The sequence below is a fragment of the Ziziphus jujuba genome, chromosome 8 (assembly GCF_031755915.1).
Source record: "Ziziphus jujuba cultivar Dongzao chromosome 8, ASM3175591v1".
Taxonomy (NCBI): domain Eukaryota; kingdom Viridiplantae; phylum Streptophyta; class Magnoliopsida; order Rosales; family Rhamnaceae; genus Ziziphus; species Ziziphus jujuba.
The window spans coordinates 25,045,407-25,060,996 of NC_083386.1; the positions used below are offsets into that span (position 1 = coordinate 25,045,407).

The window sequence follows — 15,590 nt, forward strand, 5'->3', positions numbered from 1 at the left end:
ATTGTTTATTTTATTTCATTTTGTTCTTGTTTATTAGTTTGGTTTTTTAAAATTGCTTAAACAAACTCATGTACCAAATACTTTATATTTGTTCTAGAGAACAGTTTTTATTTATTTCCTAGTTATATTTTAAAAAATAAAAAAAAACCCAAATTGTAAAAAAAAAAAAATATTTATCGTCATTGATAAACCATTATTAATGGGATTTACATGCCCACATAACATTTTAATTGATTACCATAAATTACTTTTTCCATATCAGGTTTTTAGTTTCAAAAAGTCAAAATTGAATTAGATACAATCAATTATCAATTGTTATATCAACAATTTTTTTAGTATTTGTCACAACTATGGTTATTTTCGTGGAATCCATTATTAATGCAACAATTATTAATTAACAACATCTTTTATATTTTATTGTTAATATTAAAAATGTGATTATTTGAAAATAAACTTTTTGATAGTAATTGTCAATTTGCCACATGACATGTATTGGAAAAGTTATTTCAAGATTATAAATATTTGTTTAAAAAACAACAAATAAATTAACAAAATTAAGTACGCAACAGGACTATTTTTAAAGAAAATATGCTCTCATCTGCACCGGATTATGTAACACGTTCTTCCCCTCAAGATATATCGCTCATTCAAGAGCTATTATGTGCAGTTGAGGACTTCTTACAAAATTTTTAATTATCTGTAATGTTCAATAATATTATATAACCATAAAACAGTATAGTGAGAGTCAAATATAAGGGGGAAGAAAACAAAATTAATTCAGATTTCCCTTTCTCAAATCAAGAGTAGCTTATTAATAATAGTAGACTAATTTATATCCATTACAAAATTTATGTTATAGGAGAAAAATCTCAATTAATAGCAATAAAATAACTTAAATATATGTGGCAAAAATAATTTTTGGAAACCTATTAAATAGGCAATGTTTAAAACCTTTTAACACATTTAAAAACAATTAACAACATTATACTATTATTGTTTTAAGTGTATTTAGTACTTATACCTCTTTAATTGTTAAGCTTTTGCACTTTGATCTCTATTTTTTTTATTTATACTTTAATTCTTCAACTTCAATTTTTAGCACACTTTGGTTTTTAAATCATTTTTTATTAGTATTTTTAATAGTTTCTAAACATGCAATGCACTTAATCTACCATACAAAGATTTTGTGGGGTTGTTTATAATTTCATTATTTTATTATTACGATAAGTACATTCCATGTTTCACAACTACTAAAAAGTAGTTGATAACAAATAGTTTAAAGACAACTAATGGAACAAAAACTAAATTTTAAATGCCAAAGTGCTAAAACGAACAGCGATCAACGTGCAGAAGCCTAATAATTAAAAGGGAATAAATGCTAAAAACTCTAATATGAAATAAAAATATAACATGTAGATTGTATTCAATTGGTATTTCATCACTGACAAACACCATTTTTCTACTAGCAATGTTACCACTGTGATATCAATCAAAAACAGAAAAAGGAATGGATTCCATCGTGATCAATATATTAGTGATAAAAAATAGTTTTTTCAAAAAAAAAAAATTATATATATAAATATTAAAAAGGTCGATAAGTATGGCCAGCTGTTAAAGGTAAACACGTGTGTACAGGGGCAGCCTTCATGTTGGTGCAAAAGAGAATGGAAGTGTGTGTAGGAGCACTGAGAGCACATCACATCTTGGAAGAACAAGTAGAAAATAAAAAGCAGTCTATCAGGTTTTAACGTGTTTGTCTAGTTGACTTTGTATAATTGGATGTCTAAGCCTTTGTCCATTAAAATCAATCTTCTTTCTCACATTCATCTGATAAGTGGGAAAGGTCGGCGTAGAAACAAACATCAATATATTTTAGTTGATTAGTGTTTCAGATTAGCCTTTTTTCTATTTAGGAACTTCAAAATTAGTTGTTGGAATAGTCCCTCAATTTTTTAACAAGGACATCATCATTTGCTCTCCTTCCCCACAAATAAAGTCCAAAATTAACTTTATTATCAGCACTAATTTAATCAACTCTCTACTCCTCCACATTAATTAATGTTTATGTATATAATGCAACAATTAATTTCATAATTCGTTGTTGAAAAAAAAAAGAAAAGAAAAGAAATAATGTCAATCAATGTCCCACGATTATAAACATAGTACTATCACCTCATTCTATTTTATTTTCGTTTTTTGGTATATTTCCTTGAAATTTTTTAAATATTAACATTTTCATTTTATTATCTTAAAATGTTTTGCATTGACATCTAATCCTTAGTCAAACATTTATAAAGTCAATATTCGTAACTTACTGTAAGTCAAATACTTTAACATACTTTCATAGGGGTATGTGTGGTTTTATTACTCTGTTTTTCGTAATAAATATGGATCATTGCCAAGTGAACCCCATAAGTCTTGGATTACAAAATGTTGCTATACATTTTGGCATAATAAATTTCCAGACATTGCAAATTTGATGAAGTTTTTTAACCTAATAGGTTGGGTTTGTGCAGCCTTGAATAATCCTGTGATTTATAAAACTCCGTACTTCACTACAGTGCAGGATTATACTATTTAGAAAGAGTAGTTTGACCAATGGAGAATCTTAGTAGATTCAAAATATAATACCTAAGAAAAAATTAGAGATGCAAAGAATGCTTGAGCCCCAAAAAAAAAAAAAAAATGTAAAGAATGCTAATATATATTATTTTATAAGTTTTTGCTAATCCATATATTTAATTTATGTTAATTTATCAATCATTAGATGTACTTTCATATCATTTGGCATGCACCAAAAACTTGTCAAACAAATTTGGTGAACATATATCTATATACATATACAGAGCAGTAGTAGTTTTAATTTTGTTACCACCTAATTTAACTTTTTTGAGAGACATAATAATTGGATATGATATCCTTGCATAAATAAGCTACATATTTAAAGAGCAATTAGAGTGGATTATACGATTTTATTATAGTAATCATGTATTAAAGTTAATCATAGCAAAGACCAATCATTGCGGTGTAACATGGGGAAGGAAGGAGAAGAATGTTGTAATAGGCTATGTAACTGCAGGACAAGCAAATAAGTCATGTGGAACAATTCGATGTTATTATATATAAAGAAATGGTTTAAGAATAGCAATTGAGTTGTTTATATATATATATATATATATATATATAAAAGTGAAGACAATTGAGTTGTTTCGGGATCTCTTCAGTGAATGATGGTGCAAGAAGGTATATAAGTAGGCATGTGTTATAACAGACATTATGAAATATTATTATGAGCTTTCCCATGCGTCCGAGGGGCTAACTCAAATTAAAATATATTCAAACTTCAAATAAATTCTATTCCATCAACAGTGCCATTAATCACTTAGGTCTTGAATTTGCCCGACAAGATCTTGTGGGGAAAGATTGATCACTCTCCTTGTAATTCAGCCCTCAAAATCGTCAATAAAACTTAGCCAAACCCAAAATTCTCTTGGTTATGACCATAAGAATTGAACATCCTCTCAGTCAATTTATTGGATACTCAAACATACCTATATATATATATATATATATACACACATTCGGTTGAGACTTTGTCTGGAAAAGTGTGTATCCTACATATTGAATAGGCATGTTAAAATGTTTCACGCACTTATCCAGATGGATATGCGTTATTCCAACAACCCTATATGAACATCCTCAATAATAGAATTTTCTTATATATTGCTTCCTAGTTTAGATTAAATTGAAATGCTTATATGGTAAATATTTATCCATTAATTTTTGTTTTATTGAAATCTAAAAACTTAGATTAAGCATTCTTTATTTGATAAAAAATAGAAATCTCTTCATTAATTGTATAGCTCAATAATCACTGCTGCTTGTTGTCGAACATTTTTTGTTTTTTTGTTTTTGTTTTTTTTTTTTTTTTTAATATAAATTTGGTTAAAGTAAATTTGACTTTAAAGAGGGACGGAGATATGTTCCAAACTTACAATTTCAAGGTGTGGATGTGAGAGACATACCATTCGGACAACCTCACTTAATAATTGTGGGGCATATTTTTTTTTGACCCAGAAAATTTTCAACCTTCATGTTTTGAGCAGACTTAATTTTCTGTGTTTGTGGTTGTGTTTGTGTGCGCGTGTGTGGTAAATAACGCAAACAAGAGCAAAAATGCTGTAAAACAAGCTCCAATTAATCATAATCCTTTTTCACCTTCAATTTTCCACCTTCATCACTATTTATCTGATGGTGTGGTTTTGACTTTTGAGTTGCTGAAACTGGGGAAAGTCTTGTCCCATTTTTTGACGAGAGAATTCGACAAAAAACAAATGAACATATATGGTAACGCTTTTGTATTCTGTGGGTACTATCGAAATGAGCAAATTATGTGTACCAGAGATAGTGTTAAGCATTTTAGCAAAAAAAAAAAAAAAAAAAAAAAAAAAAAAAAAAGAGATAGTGTTAAGCAGCTACAAGTTTTTTTTTTTTTTTTTAAATTATTATTTTTTTTGTTTCCTAATGGTTCAACGATACACCTCAAAAATATTGAAGGAAAAAAAGAAAAAAGAAAAATACTTGAATTCATAATTAAGTGTGGCTTTTTTTTTTCTTTTTTTTTTTCTCTTAATAAACTTTTCACTACAAATAGGAAATAGAAAACTTTGTTTGTTTTTAGTTTCTTACATATTGGTTAACAATTTAGGTGGGTGTTCGAAAGCATAATTTCGCCAAACATATCAGATGGTGAGTGTTGGGGGTTTGGCTTTGAAATGTTGTTTGGAAGTCAGAGGTTGGCAATATCCCCCAGAACAGAATGTCTTTCAAGTGTCTGCTATCCATACATACTTGTCCAGGAAACTTCAAATACTTCCTAATTTGTAAACATGCTGAAATCCCGAAAATTCGTCACTAAAGGACAGATGACATTAGGTGGAAAAGAAAGAGATCAAGGTCCATGAGTGAGGCAACTAACATGATGGTGGAGTTGTCACCAAAGTCATGCAGATAAAAGTGGGGCAACTTAGTTCTCTCCAAGAAGAATTCCCATAAAAATTGATAGACCCAACAAGGTTGGATTTATGCACAACTATATAGTATAAGAGTGTCACGATTAGGACAAACACAGTCCCATCCTCTTATTTATCCACTAAAGAATGCTTACTTTTTCTCTTTGTCTCTACCATTATTTGCTGGTGGGTCTGATGGAGGATTTATATCACATTATATAAAATGGGGGGCAAGGGCAATCTTGGATTTGATTTTGGTTTTGGATTTTAGAAGAAAAGAGACGGCTTTGGTGTCAATAATATCAGAATTATGATCACTTTGATTGGAAAAAAGTTATTCAGTACAGGTTTATATTTCTTCCTAAATAATTGATCATACTTGTATACTCTTGCTTACAAATGTTGCTATAGAAATCATTAATAAACCACCCCCTCCCATCATCCACAACGACAAAGCACGAATCTTTCATGCTCGATGTCTTGTAAGAACTCAACCTAATGCACAAGCAAACAAAACTCCTCTAAAAACCTTGCTTAAGAAAGTGAGAGAGTTGGAAATAAAGACGATAAAATCCTAAACACAAAAATGGTCTCCACGGTGGAAACGACCCTTGTTATTTTCGCACCACAAATCCATAACAAAAACTGCATGGGTTTCAGATCATCGTAGTGCTCAATTTACACCAGAAAAGGACACTCTTTGGAGCCTTGTACATGGTACTTGGCTGTGAAGCGGAAAGGATTAAATGAACTAATGAGCTATAGTTACTGAAAACGTCAAACCCTGAGAAAAGGGGAAGGGGGAGAGAGAGAGAGAGAGAGAGAGAGAGAGAGAGATAAGAGTCTCATTGAAAGGTGATTGATATTACATAAAAGCTAGAGGAAAAGAAAAGTACTGTCCCATATTGAGTGGGTGCTGTGCCATTAATTATTTAAGTCACTGAGTTTTGAGTCTGAGAGGATTATTAGTTGTTAGTTGGATCTTTAAGATAGAACTCAAGGGTACATCGTAGAACCACCAAGCCCTTTTCCATTATATCTACTCAAAAAGTGAAGGGGTTTCTGATGATCTCTTTTTTTTTTTTTTTAGTTGTCCACTCAGCAAACCACACGAAGCGGTCTGCGACTCTCCATTGGATGATTTGCATTGTTGGGATACTATAAGATCAAGGTGAACCGAAGTACTTGCTTATGCTTCCCATAAAAGTCAGATCGATTCGCCATCAAAATGAACTTTCCGTAACCAAAAAGCAACCACCATCATTACATGTGCCACGTGTACACCTACTTTACTATGCCCTTTTTCGAGATCCTTCTCCAAAAACTCAAATAACTCTTTTGAAAAGTCTCTGGCTCTGAGTAGCATATACCAATTTCCGGCAACAATTTAGTTGCGAAAATGTACCGCGACATCGTGATGATCATCTCCCTACAATGTCATATGCCAAGCATATAGCTAAAAATGTCTCTCAGGTATTTGGGAAACACGGACGTAAAAACCAAGCTCAATCATAATAATCTATTTGACTTGGAACGCAAGATTCACAAACTGATTACTCTTTCCTAGAAACAATCTTAAGAAAATGAAGAGAAAGATGAAGAGGCGAATCAAGGGATGGAAGAAAGAACAACCCAATTGATTTAAGAGTATAAAGCCAACTAGAGCCCCTGTAACCTCCACAGAAACACGCTGTTAATACCAACATCAAACACATTGTTATTTTGCAGGCTGTATAACTTATAGAGCTTAAAAGTTCAAAGACCTCCATATTATGAAAAACTTTTTCTTTACTGAAATCTGAATGCAGAAAACCACCACTCTCTATGGAAATGATTTTATGGTATTTACGTAGAATGGCATCGTGTAGAGGTTTTTATTAGACCTTACTGATGCATTTATGCTTTGTGCATGTATGAGAACACCAGTTCTCCACTTTGTACTAGAGCAACAAGGTAAAATTCCACTATTTCTTGAGCTTTACATACTATATTACATAATCGAATTTCGTTCCTCAAAGCTAGATAATTTACCTAGCAGACAACCAAAACTGGACAGCAGGAATATGTATGACAGTTCGAGATAGGAGAACAAGAGAAGGGCCGATCTGCCTCCAGCACAGCACTTGGTATGCGGGTGAGATGGATTATCAGATTGTGCTTTATGTGATGACTGTAGGCTTCTCCCTTCCAGTGAAGTCCTTCAGCTTTGATACTGATAATGCCAAATCTAAAGCATATCCAGGGGGAAAAAAAATGTGAGTAATTTATACATGTATTTCAGATAGAAGTGACAAAAGACTCACCTATTAATGGTTTTAATGCTGTTTGGGCATCCACATCATGTTTAGAAGCATCTGGTTCAAACTGTTCAATGTAAACTCGAATAGTTGCACCAGCAGAACCAGTTCCCTGTGTACAACTTCTAATGTTACTAGTCTTCCACAAATGGTAAATCAAACGCAAGACCAATGGATTAAACACTATTTAAGATAAGTGAGAAAAGAAACGGAGACAGAGGAAAAGGATTCTACATACTGATAAACGATATATGATCCTTGATCCATCAGTAAAAACAAATCGAACACCTTGCTTTGATACCACACTTCCGTCAACCTGGAAGAAGTACAAAATCTGATTTAGAGATTTGGAACCAAGAATAGTTATTTGAGTCTCATTTGTTTAAAATTGAAACTCTGTGAGGATGACAATTGGCAAACATGTAGGATATTGAAACTTACAGGATCAGTGTATGTAAAGTCATCTGCAAATTGGAGTACATAATTCCCTGCAGCATGATAACCATCAGTATCCAACTCTCCCCAAGGGGTCATAATGACATTAATAAAGTACAGGTACAAACATACCATACTTTTCACCAGGCTTGCTTTTAGAGATCAAATCTCTAAGGTAATTTATCATATTGTTGGCACCTTCAGATTCACATTCCTGGACAACAACGGAAACTGATTAAAAGAGCTGTACTTTTTAGCAAGAGAATACAACTAAATATTATCTGAGATGCAAATTATAAAAATCCAATTCAAAGGAGCTACGATCATATAATATTGTGTTCGGAAGGAAGGAGAGAAATGATGAATAATGGATGGAATAAGAAGGAAGATATATTATCACCCTTGTTTGGTATTTGAGAAAAGTGGTAGTAGTTTATAAATGCACAATAACAGCACTGTTAATGCCAATTTTATGATTCGATATGCAACTATAATACTTACTTCATAGTCATATCTTGAAAAGAAGTTTCTTCCATAGGTTGCCCAATGTTCCTTCACCAAATCAGAGACAGAGATCAACTTCTCACCTGGTTTCTTGTCCTTATTTCGGTATGCAATGATTGAAAGCCAAGCCAACACAGCCCTGTAGAAATTGATAAATGGTAACTGAGAAAGGACAGAATTATTTTAGAAGCCTAAAAAAATCATTTTAATGTTTCAAAATTTCTGTACCATTTAAAAAATATCCAATCAAATCAATACATTAGACCTTTCATTAGCCATAGCAGTACACAAAAGTATATTACTGTTATAGAAAAACTAAAAAATTACAATCCATGCAACACTTGGTTTGAATCAAGATTGATATGAAAATTTCACAAAAATAAACAGCAGTCACTGGACATTTGAAGCTTCTATCTGGGCCAGATTGTAAGTATACTAGACGGTTGTGTAATTTTGACATAGGTTTGTGGCAACCAACCATAAAACCATTGTTAGGCAAAGTCAAGCACAACCACACTGTGGCAATGTTTAACAAATTATTTTAAAAGATAATGATGTCAAATACTACATACATAATTTTTAATGATGGATCAACAGCAAAGAGAGATCTAAAGAAAAAACTAACAGAGAATGGAACAAGCAATGACTTTCACACAGTAATTTTCTAGCTCTTTAGTTCAACACAACCTTAACATACGTATTTTTGGGGTAGAAACTACTAAACTTATACGTTGGTAATTTATATGCAAGGAGTTCTGGCACGAAAACATCAACTTTTATTTTTTTCTTCTCCGTGGTACTTTTGGGCGGGCTCACAAGTATGCCCTTCTCTTTTATTTCTTCATCTCACAACCTCTTCTCCTCTTGCAGAATCTTTTCCTCTGTTTTCTTCAAGAGAATTTTATGTCTTTAGCAAGCTAACTTAAAGGGGATAGAAGCCCTAATAAATGCAGTCAAAATGTGTAACACTTATTTTCTTAAGGAATATATATATAAATATATAAATTTATATATATATATATATATATGGAGATACATACCAAATGCCATCCTTCTCACGGATGTGATCAGAACCTGTTCCAAAACTTTCCTCCCCACAAACTGACAACTTTCCAGCATCCATAAGATTCCCAAAGAACTTCCAACCAGTGGGTACCTGTGCCCCAAAAGGCTCATTGCTCATTAGGAGAGAATTATCTCATCAACATAAACTATCTGGTCCAAGTGCATTTTTAGTCCAAGAGTATCACTATAAAATGGTACAAGAAAGCTAAACCTCAAAGAAAGGAAGCCTCAATTTTTCAGCAACACGATCAAGGGCACCACTTGTTGGCATTGAACGGGCTAAACCCTACAAAATTTGGAATAGGGAAAACAAGTCAATTCCTTCTTGTCCCACTGCTCAAAAGTTCAATAAACTAATAGAAAATGCAAAACAAATTTGCATAACTTTCATACCTTAGCACCACTTCGAAAGTAAGGAATTGCTTCTTGTGCATTGGCCGCAATAATTGCAACAGAGTCTGAAGGAGTAACAAAAAAACCTCTACCTAGAATCATGTTTCTATCACCATCACCTGATAGATGAAAGAAGTCATAGTCATCCAACACAAATACATCCAGTCAATTTTTCAATACATAAAACTAAGAGATTCCATATCAATGTTACAAATGTAGGAAGATGGTTAAAATATATACTACAACACATATGAAATATCACTAGCACAAAATCTGCTTATTTACTTATTTAACATACCATCACTCGCAGCTCCAAAATCAGGTCCATTTTCACCATACATAATGTTGACCAAATCCTTAGCATATCTGTTTGACATAAACATCAAAATTATAGATGCCCTCAGGTAATAGCAAATTATAATTTTAACAGAGAATTTGAATTCTTACGTCAGGTTAGGATCTGGATGACCATGCCCAAAATCCTCCAAAGGAACTCCATTAGAAATTGAATCCTATTAGACAAATCTAACATCAACTATCAAGAACTTCAACGATAATTAAACTACAATTACTTTCAAAATGTTTAATATGTGCTACATACCGGATTGCCTCCCAGCTTATCAACAAAGATGGGTTTTGCATATGCACCGGTAACAGCATGCATGGCATCAAATATAAACCTAAGAAGTTATAGAAAACAAGAAATGGTTCAAAACAAAGATGTCATAACCAAGCATTGCAGCAAATTCATTTTCAAGCCATTCTAATACACAACATAAAATAAAATAAAATGATAAAAGCATATGAATCCAGATGGGAAAGTCATTAAAATAAAATAAAAATAAATAAACTCATTCAATTATACTTGGAGTATAGAACACAAGCAGATAATAAGCAACCAAAGAAATTTGATATCAGGTTAATATAAGATTTGGAAATCTAAGAAGATCTTTCTGAAATTCTCAAAATTTTGAAGTATGTATTTGACAAGATGGAGCAGAAGATAATTGATTTTCACGTCACTTTTATAATGGATGAAAAATTAGCGAAAGCAAACATGCTATACTGATTACAAATACCATCCAACAGAAAGTACCAGAAGATAAAAATCCGCTTGGCAGAAACATATCAATCGTACCTAAAATCAGATCTTGACACGAGACTTTTGATAAGCTGGAAATCAAATACACTCTGCACAAGATCCCATATAATCACTGGTAGCCAATCAGCATTTATTGTCATCTTAAAATTCTAAACAAGCATGAATTTTGTTTCGCACCTCCAATAGCTCCAAGTAATCAGAAACTGGGTCTATTACTTCAACACTGAAATTTCCAAACTTTGTAACTCCAAGACGAGATAGATCGACATCAGCAATGTCTGCAATCTTTATCTCAGAGATCTGCATAGCATTTATTTAATTCAAACTATATTACACAACAGAATAAAGTAAATTGTAAGTGGATACTCTGGGCTCTTTAAAAAAATGATGAACATAAGGAGACTTCAGTTTCAGTGTGCTTAGTTTCCACAAGTGCACAAAAAAGTCCAATGAATGCATGATAGAAATCTTGCAATTTATGTATTTTTGCAAAAGAATCAATGTTATGAAAAGCCCAAAGTGAAGCAAGCATGCTTATAAAACGAGATACTTACAGAAAGAGTGTTTCCATAAATTTTGTCGGTTATAGATTCAGGTGCAGGTTGACCACTGCTGTAATTAAACTGGAAAGTGAACAGAATATTTCAGTCAGAGTGCAACAAATGGTAGAGTAGTAGTAAAAGTAATGCAGGTTTTCTTTCTGTTTAGAGATACTATGCCATCATTTGGTGGTTTTTACTTGGTCTATATGTATGGCTGTTGTTCAAGAACAAGAAATTTACCTTAATACCCCAATCATAATCAGGCCCACCAGGATTGTGGCTTGCACTCATTATAAAGCCACCATTGGCCTGTGAAAGGAAACTTTAATTGTTCAGAAGATAAATGGAAAGAAGATCGATAATTTTACACAATTTTGACAAGATTTCTAGAAAAAGAGAGAGGCTTGCCTTCCTCTTCCGGATTACAGCAGAGACAGCTGGTGTTGACAAAATTCCTTCCCTGTGTTGACAATGTCATCTTTAAATTCTACAACTTAGGCTACAAATGCTACTTATAAAAATATAGAAAATGCAACCACAAGATGGCTTTGCAACTTCATCGGTATCACTTTATTAGAAAAGCAGTATAGTATATTTCTGATATGTCATAGTAAACTATCAAACTAGAAACATACGTCATAGTAAACTATCAAACTTGGTAATACTAACAAATGTAAACACATGAGTATTTGCATGGCATGGATAGCAAAGTAAAAACATGTTTACAGGGTGGATATAAGGGTGCTGAGTTTTGGTGAGGTGTGGGGGAAGGCAGTCTAACTGAGCAAGCTCAGGTTGCTGCCATACTCTTCTCTAATTGCCAATCCATTTGTCATTTGTGCGAATGAATTTAAGTGGCTTTTTAAAAATAAAAAAAAAATAAATAAATAAAAAATAAAAAGGAACAAATTTCTTTCATTGGTAAGGTAAAATGTATACAAACATTTATCCATTAGTGCTGGTGAATTATCATATCTCTTCCCTGTAACTAAATGCATAAAACAAAGTAGCTGGGCCACACAATTTATGATACAACTAATACACTTACTTGCCTACCAAAATTTTTCCAACACCGTTCCCTGCAGCAATTTTGATAATGATCTGCACTTTAAACCCATAAAAAACTGCTCAGGAAAACAGGAAGTATAACATCCATCTCGGTTGAGAACATCAATTTAATATAAAATAACCTGTGCCGCTTCACGGTTAAAATATCGGCCATCACCACCCAACACCAACACTCCATTTTCGTAATCCGCTGGAGGCAACGAATTAAATAATGCCTACGTAACATGAAATTCAAAATTGTGTCGAAAATCAAAATGTAACAAAACACCAACAAAAAGCGAATTAACATGCCCAGTATATGTGAGAAATTCAAACCTGGATCCAATTTCCCAGGTAATTTTCTTGTATAAAAACTTTCACCTAAAAAAACAAAAAGGAATTAAATCAAAGAAAGCTAACAACATAACGATCAGGCTCGAACCGGCAAGAAAATGCACATCATCAAGCCAGGAGAAGATGAAGGAAGAAAAATTATCATAATAATCGATTTCGTCAGCCACTCAACCAAACACTTAATATGCGTACAACGCTATACAGATTATAAAAACCAAAGATAGCACAACGAAATCCACAAGGGGAAACAATTACACAGAGAGAGTGAAAAAGAGAGTTACTTTCTTTCGGAGACCGCTAGTTCCAGTTTTCTGGCCTTCAATTGGCTTAGTTGGAATCGAATTAATCTGAAATAATAAAGAAAACCCATTTGTCAGAACAAAAAAATATAAACAAATATATAAAAAAAAAAAAAAATGCCGTATTGAAGAATAATACATAAGCAACTATATATAGGCGCATATGCATGGGGGCATCACCTTGATGCCCTCTGTGCCTGCAACGGTAGCAGGAGAAGAAGAAGAAGAAGAAGAAGAAGGGGATGAGGAGGAGGCTTTGATGGGCAAAGCGTGTAAGGTTCTGAAATGGAGTTGTGGTGAAGCAGTGAGCAGAGGTGGGAAGGATGATTGGATAGGAGTATGTAGAGAAGCATACAAGAATGATGAAGACGATGAAAATGACTGTTGATTGGGTTTAAAGTTGGAGGACAGAAGACTGTGTAGTCTTACAGAGAGCGCCATTGATGATGAGTATGGAGCCTTGAGAGAGAGAAGAAAAAAGAGAGAGTTTTATTGGAATCGAAGAAGAAGATCTAGAGAGTGTGAGTGTGACTGAGTGCTGACTGATCTGTACAACAAGGTGTGACAATCCATGACCGCCACATGTACGCCCCACAAACAACATTAACACTTATCTATTCCTCACGTGAACCCATCTGATTTTATTTAACACTTTATTTTATTTTATTTTTTAAGCGGTTTATTATTATTTTTTTTTTTCAGTCCTTTTTTTTTTTTTTTTTTCAATTTTAATGTAAATCCTAACATTCAAAACTTTTTTTTGAATAAACATTCAAAACCCATTCTAATCAATCTCGAAAAAGAATATAAATATTTATCTCATGCTCATATCCTTATTCTAACAGCAAATTTGTTATTAATACGATTTGAAACTGAAGCTTTTAATATTTAGTTTGGTTTGGTATGTTTTCAGATGAGTAGTATTCGAAATTGGACTCTTAAGTGGAATGATGTAAAACAAGACGTTGCGATTTTGGTTGTTTTAAGGCCTATAGACTAGACATGCCAATCAATGCGTTGCACCATTAGGCCTGTCCACCTAGCTTCCTCGTCTGCAAGCCCAAACCACACCTTTTATTTTTTATTTTCGATCATATACCATTATAAAACTTTCTTTAGATGACATATGTAGTATAAATAATGCGTCTTCCTACATATAGAGTGTATATATATATATATATATATTTTTTTTTTTTTTCAAGATGAGCAATGTAGTATAAATAATGTGCTGTTATATTAGTTGTTGACAAAAAATTATACTCTAACTTTATAAAATGTAAATCTAATAATACTTTACCATATTGTTTAATAAATAAAATTTGATGACTATGATATTATTGCCATTAAATATATTTAACAACCCATCTAGAAAAGAACTAATATTCATTGAATTGACTCCTGTGGAAAGATACTGAAACTACGTATCCAAATTTTACCTTTATTTCATTCGGCGTTTAAAGAGTATGACTATACCACTCAGTAAAAAAGAACCCGTTTGATCCAATCATCAATTAGCCCACTATGAGTTTAATTAACTAGTTGAAAATACATATATAGAATAATACAATATAGAAAGGTTCTTTTTGCAATTTTAAAATATCTTTATACATTTGTTTTTCATATATCACTATTAAAATATAAAAAAAAATACAAAATCTGTTTATACAATATTTTTAATATTCAAAATATCCTTAATTCATACATTTCTCGCAATATATTTTTTTCGTTTCTTTTAAGTATTTTTGTAAATCGATCAAAACCATTTTTCCTCCTTCAATAATCTAGAAAAAGTCTTCCTTCATTAATTTTTTGTCAAAAATTTTTCATTGACATCGATTATCTTCCCATAAAAAACATTGTTTGAGCTCACATTTTTTAGTGCTCATCAGTAAATTTTTAAAGAACTTCTAAAATAATTAGTTGCATATTTTTGAATATTTTCAAAATTTATTTAATCATTTACTTTCTATAGTATAGTTTTTTTCTTTTGTTTCTTGGAGAAAATTAAAATTTGAGCTTTTCTTTAAAAATCTATTTTTTATCAACAAATACTTGTTAATGGCAACCAAGCACTTTCATTTTTTTTATTTTTCTTTTATGAAAGAGATTTTGATTTTTAAGTAAAGCTTTTTGATTAAATAAAATAATAATAATAATAATAAAAGAGCTATATTAGGCTAAGGTGTTATCTGGCATAAGTTTTACCTATGTTTTTGCTTTAAGTTCTTCCTTAAAAAGTCACCGTCCACCGACTCCTGTTTCTACTTTTGCTTTTTTTTTTTTTTTAAAATGCTTCATAAGGAAGCTAATTTTCATTGGTTTTTATGAAGACCAAAAGTACTTCTTGCATACTATCTAAACATTTTTAAAAACAGTTATTCAAATATTTTTATAAATCAGTTTTTAAACCTTAAAAATTGTTTTTCAGTTCTAGAAATTACGCCTAACAAAGCTTAAGTAGTACACTACCATTTATTTACAACCAAAAAAGGATATTACTTTCTTTGAAACCATGCAACAATACAAAAATTTAGAAATGT

General features: G+C 31.9%; 1 protein-coding gene across 2 annotated transcripts; it reads right to left on the bottom strand.

Moving 5' to 3' along the window:
• Positions 1 to 6,835: 6,835 nt before the first annotated feature.
• On the bottom strand, positions 6,836 to 13,635 carry LOC107414395 (phosphoglucomutase, chloroplastic). 2 transcript variants are annotated; one of them, XM_016022508.4, is made up of 22 exons: positions 13,231 to 13,635; positions 13,033 to 13,098; positions 12,734 to 12,778; positions 12,541 to 12,633; positions 12,399 to 12,451; positions 11,759 to 11,810; positions 11,591 to 11,659; positions 11,363 to 11,431; positions 10,986 to 11,108; positions 10,845 to 10,897; positions 10,308 to 10,386; positions 10,154 to 10,218; positions 10,005 to 10,072; positions 9,707 to 9,825; positions 9,525 to 9,599; positions 9,289 to 9,404; positions 8,246 to 8,387; positions 7,877 to 7,958; positions 7,751 to 7,797; positions 7,548 to 7,625; positions 7,316 to 7,421; positions 6,836 to 7,239 (listed from the first exon to the last, which is right to left on the bottom strand). In XM_016022508.4, the coding sequence occupies exons 1-22, from the start codon at positions 13,489 to 13,491 to the stop codon at positions 7,172 to 7,174; spliced, it is 1,929 nt and encodes a 642-aa protein (XP_015877994.3). In that variant the 5' UTR covers positions 13,492 to 13,635; the 3' UTR covers positions 6,836 to 7,171. The 2 variants fall into 2 exon arrangements, with proteins under 2 accessions (XP_015877994.3, XP_048326302.2); XM_048470345.2 differs by lacking the exon at positions 13,231 to 13,635 and adding an exon at positions 13,190 to 13,228.
• Positions 13,636 to 15,590: the final 1,955 nt, after the last annotated feature.